Source organism: Protobothrops mucrosquamatus, unplaced genomic scaffold (genome assembly GCF_001527695.2).
Source record: "Protobothrops mucrosquamatus isolate PMUCROS unplaced genomic scaffold, P.Mucros_1.0 scaffold9932, whole genome shotgun sequence".
NCBI classification, from domain to species: domain Eukaryota; kingdom Metazoa; phylum Chordata; class Lepidosauria; order Squamata; family Viperidae; genus Protobothrops; species Protobothrops mucrosquamatus.
Window position 1 is genome coordinate 1 of NW_015395719.1, and position 9,192 is coordinate 9,192.

A 9,192-nucleotide genomic window follows, 5' to 3' on the forward strand; every position below is an offset into this window, starting at 1 on the left:
AAAAACTCCTCAATATTACCTGTGCACTGTCCTCCATTTGTTGGATCTCCATAATAACCGGGCATGCATGTTTCACACTGTTTTCCTGTAGTTAGATTTTTGCACTGGTCACATACATTGCCATTAATGCAGTTGCTGTGTCCATTACATTGGCAAGCTGCAATTAAAATAAAATAAATAAATGTGTACATATATATGGAAAAGACAAAAAAATGAACAGTCATTCTTAAAAAGTACAGAACACTGTGATTAGCATTTTTAATCAACAAATGAATTTAGTAAACTGAATAAATATAAATTTAGAGTAGTTGATGGAGAAGAATATAAGAATATAAAGAATATATCTTAGATATATTACTTGCCTATGTGCAATCTAATTTCGTTTATGAGGAACCTTGGATCCTGTTCCTTTGCTACAATGATGGCAATGCAGAGAAAAATATATATTGCAATCCAGTTACAGAGAGAAGATGTAATGAGGCAGCTCTGCTATAAAAGAACATAGCTGTTGGCCATATAACACCTTCAGATCAAGGGCTGGCCTTTGTACTCCAAATATCCCCAGGAATTAGCAGAATATATTAAGGAAGTGACTGAAGGAGATCCATAGAAAGAGGCAATTGTCAAACAACCCATGGAAAAACAGTCCATTTCTTCCTATAGCAGAAGCAGTGTCCAGTAACCCAGATTCCTTTCTTTGCCTATGGTGGTACAGTGCCTGGTGAAATCTGTAGTAGATTAAATATGCAAATCTCTTTCACAAGTACTCATTAGCCAGCTGCCTGGTCCTGCTATACTTGTTCAAAAACTGCACAAGCAATATCATGTTTCTTATCCTAGGAAAAACCATTATATCCCACCATAGCATTCTGAACTGAACTGATTTAGCACTTAATATTCATGAAAGTCAACCTTCACCTCTTAGCCTCTCTTGAGTGCCCTTATTACTAATTACCCTGTTGTTAACTTACATGGATCATTATTCCTTGGTATCCACAATGCCCTGTACTAATATAGCATCTCTGCTTACTGCTGCTTCTCTTTTGATAGCTATGAATATGTTTCTGTTTCTTTTTCACACTCTGTGGCCAGCATAAAGCAAAATAAGTGTTATACCAAGGTTGTGCTGATGTACAAACCTAAACATTGCTTGCATCTGCCAGTCAAGGCCTTTCCTTCAAACAATCTCACTTCACAGTCAACTGCCTTTTCATCTCTCTGACATTTTAAGAGATCACTTTTAATTCCTCATACTGTGAGGGAAACTCAAAAAAGTTTCAAAAATCAATACTTTGATTTTGACATCAAGTTATTCTTTGATTTTGACATCAAGTTACCAATTTCCTGAGTTTTTGATTATGGCTATATTGCTGATAGCTATAGATTTTTGGAGATGTGTTATTAGGCAATACGATGTATTAGGACTGTGCGAACTATAGGAAAAGGTGCTCTGCAACTAATAAGAATATGTAGACAGGACCAGTTTTTGAATCATTAATGTGACAACACAACATGAGCTATTATATAAATGCCAATTATTATGCTGATAGAAGAAAACATTCTTTATAATGTGTGTCACTGGTAAAATACTTTGAGTCTTCATACAAAATTGAATTCCCAAGTATATTTTGACATTTAGCCACAGATGCACTGATGAGCTTAAGTAAGTACCGCAATTTTGTATATTGCTTATATCCAGTGAGCTATTTTAGAGATAAGTATATAATTTATTACCCACAAATCTTTTTTATAGATGCATGACAAGAAATAAAACCTAAGGCATGGTACTAAAGAATAAGTAAATTAGCTTTGATCCAGTTGAATGATTCATATCAATTAAGAAAACCAAATTAATGTTTTCTAAAAACACATGTACAGAGCTGTTCCAAATGACTGAATTGATAAGGATAACATCAATTGATTTGATTTGATAACAATAACTGGCTTTCTGTTTTAAGTTGAAAATGTAACTATTGATTTCAAATGTTTCTCAATTCATTGAAAATGTACAACTATGCATGTAAATCTATGCAAATAAGGGTATGATCAATTCCTGGTAGTTTCCACTAATTTTTCAACCCAATGAATTAAGTGAATTTAATTTAAACTAATATGTTAAGCACTAGTTACACTGATAATCAAACTATGAGTTATTACATGATGTTTTTATATGATTGATTGATTTCTATGGCATCAATTAAGTTCATGCCAGATTAAAATATTTGAAAATTCAAAATAATAATCCCATTGAACATATAACTGTGATAACATTATCTCTCTCTTGCTTTTGTCACATAGATGTTCTAGTTTCAATTAGAAAGAACTTCTACCTAATATTTATCAGTATTTCTTTAAATACTAATTGCTTGTTTTTTAGTGATTATGTTTTACTAAATTTCTATGTACAGTTGAAATAGGTAAATTCAATAAGAAATTTTCATTATACTTTATGCTTCACCTATAAAACAAATTATATTTCAATGATAGTATAATAAAAAGAGGTTAATGTGATTAGTCTCATTGATTTTATACGTTACATTCATTTCCTTAACGTGGAGAACAACTAAACTGTTTTGATTCTATATTTGATTATTTTTATTGAATTACTTCCTATAATTCTGATTAACTAAAGATTGCTGTGTAATTTAATTAATGGTCACAATTTGAGAACAGCTAACTGTGGAGTCTTTAACATTCAGCATTAATTGAACAAAGTTAAATTAAACTAATTAATCAACAACATATAATTTTAAATAGCATTGCTAGTAACCATTAATATAAACCTACCAATCTGGATGAAGATAAAGATCTTGCATAAGACCTGAAAGTGTTTGAAATATGTTCACTTTTGTCCTTCTGATTGTCAATCCTTTTGACACTAATTCTTTGTATAGGTATGTGTGTGTGTTTAAAAAAATGTTGTTAGGTTATTAAAAATAATCCACTATTACAATCATAACAGTAGCCAAATTTGAATTGTTTTTTAACAGCAAGAAGTACTCTACTGCTATCAATAAATGCCCTTTTTTCATTTTGCCTATTTTTGTGTTAATAGTCAATACTTAATATCATTGTTTAACAAAAGACATAGTAATAGATGCTGCTGCATGTTGTACATAATCTAAGCTATAATAGTTATTACTTTAGCACATTTATTTCTGTCAGCCTTTGGAAACATTAGCGATATGTATTTTTATTGGTGGAATTTAAGCATGAATAATTATCATTATTATTTTTATTTAAGTTGAGGACCACAATTGGGACTAAAGGAACAGTTAAGCAGACCCAAATGGAAAGGCTGACAAGACCACTACTTCATTCTGTTTCTGAAATGGCTTTTCCCTGCTTTTTCCGACACATTTTTTCCACTACCTGTTCCATAAAACGTATTAAGTGAGGCTGATCTGAACTATTTTCTTGTAGATGGTTTTTCATGTAACACCGAAACCCATATGTGGTCTTAGGCCTATAGGATACGTGCCTGTTTTAAATGACAATTTCATTTGCTTTTTTAAAAAATAAATTGTGGTCTTAATTGATTTATATTATATGTGGTTGCTTTGATAGCAATCTAAATGTTTTTTTAAAAAGAGTACATGTTACCTTAAAAATAAATAAATAATTGAATTAAATGTTCACTGTACTTACTATCCCAGATGCTATAGCGAAACTGAATTGTAATCAAATGCTTACTCTCTTAAGAGTTCAGCTAAATGTAGTATCTGTTACATATCTGAACACCAAAACTCTATTCCTCTTTATTTTGGAAAACTGCCAGATAATCTCTAGAATGACTAAATTAGCATGGTGGAACATTTTGAATTTTCCCAGAATGCTTAGCCTCCAAAGATGGTCTGATTTATATAAGTTTTGTTCTTACTATAAATTTATCAATATATAAAGTGCTAAAATTTCTATGCATATGTATTACTAGCCTGGTATTCAAAGAAAATTCCATACAGAATATTTATGTCCTAGCTTTAGTCATAAAAAAACCTTAAAAAACAACAACATGTTTACACTATTTCTGTCTGAATCAAAACAACACTTGAAGAGGAGTATCAAAAAAGATAACTTTTTGACTCACTTTTCGTAACATAATAGCATATATGTTCAGTATGATTTAACAAACTTGAAATTTGACATCATTTTTAAAAGTAGATAACAAGAATAACTGAGGAACATTTTATGGATCAGGATCTATATTTGAAAAACTTTAAAAATATACTAATAAACTAACCAACAAACTATGTTTCCCATATCTCAATCCAAAATTTATCCGACTTTTGAAATTAATCTTCCATAATTTCACTGATCAAAGTGCTAACAACAATAACAAATTCACCATACCTGGGCATTGGATAAAAGACCATTCGTAATTTTTTTCTTTAGCACAAAGGTTGTTGTCAATAACTATTTCAGTAGAATGCATCCCACTGAACTTCACTGGCCCCCTTGCCGAGCCTTCTACACAATGGCCTTTTCCTGTATTGCTGGGATCATTGCACCACCCACATCCTGGATGTTCCAGACATTGACTGCAAGTCCTCAACCCTGAACAGTTTTGAGCTGTAAATATACAAGATAAAAAAAAAAATCAGTAAAAGCTGAGTCTGAGTAAGCCAATTTAGAACTTTTAAGTCTCAATTTTTAATTTTAAGAAATTAGATTGATACAATTAATTTTATTACCACCATCATATCTAGCTAGTGTATGTGTCTATGGCTATAGAAGTATAAATCCCTGCAATTTTCTTGGTAGGATTTCTTAAAATGGTTTGTCACTGTGTAGCAGAAAATGCTACACATTCAGTGAAAAGAGCTAAATGGTAACATTTACATAGGCTTTTGTTTCTACTTAGTTTGTTCAATTTGTTCTCTCTCTCTGATGTCTTGAGACATTGCACAAATAATTTCATAATATGGAGCAGACAGTCCATGTCTCTTAAAATTTTATTCAAGTACATTTCTAAATTAAAATTATGGTTGCTGACCCAGAATTGTTCTTGCAATGCCATTAGTGACATCAAGAAAACAAAATACCCTCCAGAACAGCAGCCGCAAATTATAGCACAAACTAATATAGGGTAGAATGGCAACATCTTACTATTAATTAAATGCATTTGAAAAATAACTGATAAACCAATATTTATTCTTGGCAAAAATAGAACTAAAGAATATAATTTTGTAGTAATCAATTTTTTTTTCTTTTATAATACTTAAGCTCAGGGCTTTTTTTCTCGGAGAAAAGGTGGCGGAACTCAAACCTGGCCACGCCCTCATCAAACCCTAGGACCGCCCCTTTAGAGAACAGGAATGCAAGTAAAATTTGGGAGGGGCTATTTCCGGTGCGGCCGGCCCGGAAAAAGGTGCCGGAACGCGGTTCCGCCGCGTTCCGGCTGAAAAAAAGCCCTGCTTAAGCTATATAAAGCTGTATTTTGAATACAGGTAGTCCTCACTTAGCAACCACAACTGCAACCAACAACTCCATTGAAAAATATACAATCATAATGTGAAATATGTGACCAAGCCCAACTTAAATGTTAGTTATGGGTACAGTCATTAAGCAAGTCACCCAGTCATTAAGCATGACATCATGACCATGACTTGAGATTTCCTGCCAGCAGGGTTAAAAAGACGCATGCATAAACTTTTTGCTGTCAGATTGTTCAAATTGAATGGAAGCAAACTCTAGCTCAGAAGCTGGCAACTCAGTCTCCAATAAATACTAGGCCCTCAACTGTTTCCCACAGTTAAATCTTAATTAAAATGGTAAAAGAATTTGAAGCAACTATTAAAATTTCATCAAATTCTGTGGGCATGAAGCAAAACTCTGCAAGATCTCATGAAAAATTGACCAACTTTTTGCATAATAGCTGCCAAACTCATGTGCAGTGCTCAAGGTGAGATCACAAAAATTTCAAAGATTTACAGCAATGGAGATGTCTCCAGTGTCTACTGCTCTCCGTTCTAGAGGATCACCTTTATTAAATGGGCAAGGCTGGAATGTGGAATTTTAGTTTTTTTACTGGCTAGGCAGAAATACAATTTAAAATACAATTCTTTCTGTATGTTATTGAATTGATGTAATAAACCCTATTAGATTTATTTAATATATATCTTTGTAGCTGTGTCTAAAATGACAACTAAATTCAACAGAGTTCTTCAGCTGTCTTTTCTTTAAATGCAACAAAAAAAGGGTAGCCTGGATAGGATTGCTATCAAGAAAACAAATATTAAATCCTGAAATTTGCAAAAGCTGAATTCAAAACTCTTCTACAGGGAAATAAGAGTAGACCTAAAACATCCAAGTTTAATTCATTAAATCAAACAGGAAAGAGGTACTTTTCAAAACATGCACAAACAATATTTACACTTAGTGGCATCAGCTGCTCAGGACTGATTAGACCAGAGCAAATATACAAGCTATTTAGTAATTCCAGAAGCTTCACATCATTTGCCAATTTCCATTATCAGTTTCAATTTTTCTACAATGGAAATGGGCTAATAATAAAAAAATGGTTAAAAAAACCCTGTCCATATAAATTCTGGACAGAGGGATGGAAGCAAATTTGTTAACAATTTTCTGGAGTTCTGCCAATTTGTCCAAATCCTTTTAGGAATATTTGACTACAACAAGAAGCTAATAATTTCTAGGTCATGTTCAGCATAATAAAAGTTAGCAACACTGGATTCTCCAGGACAGAGCTGAATGTTGCCTGGCAACCAAAATGGAAAACAGAATTTTTTTTATCATTTTTGTACCCTAAATTAAACTAACATCTTTAAAGGGTTAGGTCTAATCCCTTGTTGTTGTTTTCCCAATCAACATTAAAAAAGTTTCAAAATTTATGGATTATGTCAGATTTCTTTAGAAGCATAAGGCTGCTAATAGGTCAGAATAAATAATGTATACTGATGATATAAAACTTCACAATTCTATCTGGCCCTGCTTGAAAATAAAGGACAAAATTAGAGAAACAAATGGATGAGATGAATGAAACAAATGAACAGTGAACCAAATTGGGATATTGTTGTATTGAATCCTACTTTCAAGCTGAACAAAACAAATGTGAGACATGATTGTGACTCATGTATTATTTGAAATAAGAAAAGGAATAGGAACTTTCTTAATCAAAATGAGAGTTTCTGAGGGCAGAATAGTATAGTATTCCTTAATAATTTGGATATGTCGGCTGGCGACCCCCAGGGGGAGGGCCTTCTCTGTGGGTGCCCCCACCCTCTGGAATGAACTACCCCCCGAGATCCGGACGATTCCGGATCTCCTAGCTTTCCGCCGCGCCCTCAAGACATGGCTTTTTCAGCAAGCGGGTCTGGCCTAGGGTGAATTTTAAATAGGGACAATTTTAATGATTTTAATAAGACACAGCGACTAATATTTGTTTTTAATTGGTTTTTATTGGGGACAATGTTTTATACTGTTTTAAAATGCTGTGAGCCGCCCTGAGTCCTTCGGGAGAAGGGCGGCATATAAGTCCAAAAATAAATAAATAAATAAATAAAATATTTTTATAACATTATCGAGAGTAAATTGGGTGGCTGTATAAATTTTATTAAATAAATAAACAAAAAATATTTGATAGTCAGGTAGTCCTCAACTTACAACAGTTCATTTAGTGACCATTCAAAGTTACAATGGCACTGAAAAAACCTAACTTATGACTATGTGATCATGTGATCAAAATTTACACACTTAACAACTGACTCATATTTATGACAATTGTCCCAGGGTCATGTGGTCACCTTTTGCAACTTCCTGATGAGCAAATCAACAGGGAAGCCAGATTCATTTTGCAATTGTGTTACTAAACAACTGCAGTGATTCACTTGACAAATGGTAAGAAAGGTCATAATATGGGGCAAAATTCACTTAACAAATGTCTCACTTAGCAACAGAAATTTTGGGTCACAAATCGAGCCCTACCTGTGAGTATAATGTTCTTTCAAAAAAATTAGATAAATAAATTACTTAAGTAGCAAACCAAATTGCTATAGAATGCAAGTTTCCAGCTCAATTCCATATTCAGATGCTTGTCTTTTTAAGGTAATTGTTTTATTCACCATTATCATTGGGAGTTTTATACTGTGTCATAACATTAGTCTGTCTATTACTTCTACCAGCTTTCATAGCTTTCAAGAAGAAAACTAAAATCCTATTGATTTTGAGACATTCTAGAAACAAAGTATTGAGCTGTGCATGATTATCTAAACATACAGGAAAAAAAATAACTGGTTTAATTTTAGTCTGATATTAGTCTGAACATGTGCTTTGGCTTCTTTTTTTTTTAACTTTTGGTTGCTAGTTAGCAGAAATCTCAACAGAAACACTCTACACTGCACTATTCCTTTTAGCATTTTTATTTCCATTAAGTACCCTAAATATTTTCATTAACGTCAGCGTAAATACTTACGAGAACAAGTGGTAGTTTGCCACTCCAAACACTGGCCATATGGAAAGGAGATGATGTAAGCATTTGAGTCAACACATCGTTTTGTGCTGCTACACCACATGCATTCCATGCCACTACTGGTACAGTTGGAACATGTTGTCCTTAAAGAGCATGGCTTTTTACAAGGCCGAGCATTTTGATTTGGACTAACTGAAGGAAAAAGAAAATAATAAAAAAGGAAATTTCAGTATTTTTGCTGTGTGTGTGTGTGTGTGTGTGTGTGTGTGTAGATACATATATACAGTAGTGGCCAAAATTGTGGAAACGTTTTGGGAAAAGTGTACAGTAGAAATGCCACCTTTGGTTAAGTTTCCACCAATTTTTCTAATAATTTCTTTATAACTGTAGCCTTGTTTACTTAATAATACTGTTTTACATCACTTTCTGGGCAACCAGTCAATTCTTTGCAACATTACTTTAATTTTATTACATTTTACAAGCTCTCTAAATGAAATAACCCCCCAAAAACCCAACCAACTTGATAGCGATCACATAACACACCGACAAATGTCCTCCTCTCAGCTTCAATACATGACAATAACTGAATCCTACTGTGATCTGATTGGCTCATTGCCAAAACAAGATGACACCTGATTGGCTCTCTAAACACTCATGCTCATTGGCTACAATCAGATGAAGGAAAGCTGCCTGATATCAACCTAAACAAGTTGTGCTTCCTTTTTCTGGTTATTTGGCTATAACTTTTCATAGAATACAGTACA

At 33.1% G+C, this 9,192-nt stretch overlaps 1 protein-coding gene across 1 annotated transcript; it reads right to left on the reverse strand.

Annotated features, from left to right (window-relative positions):
- Positions 1 to 19: 19 nt before the first annotated feature.
- Positions 20 to 8,620, reverse strand: LOC107301081 (attractin-like protein 1; the record flags this gene model as incomplete). The annotated part of the gene is made up of 3 exons (XM_015830348.1): positions 20 to 157; positions 4,351 to 4,569; positions 8,432 to 8,620. Coding segments are annotated over 3 exons (546 nt in total), but the record flags the coding sequence as incomplete, so codon positions are not given.
- Between the last annotated feature and the right edge of the window lie 572 nt (positions 8,621 to 9,192).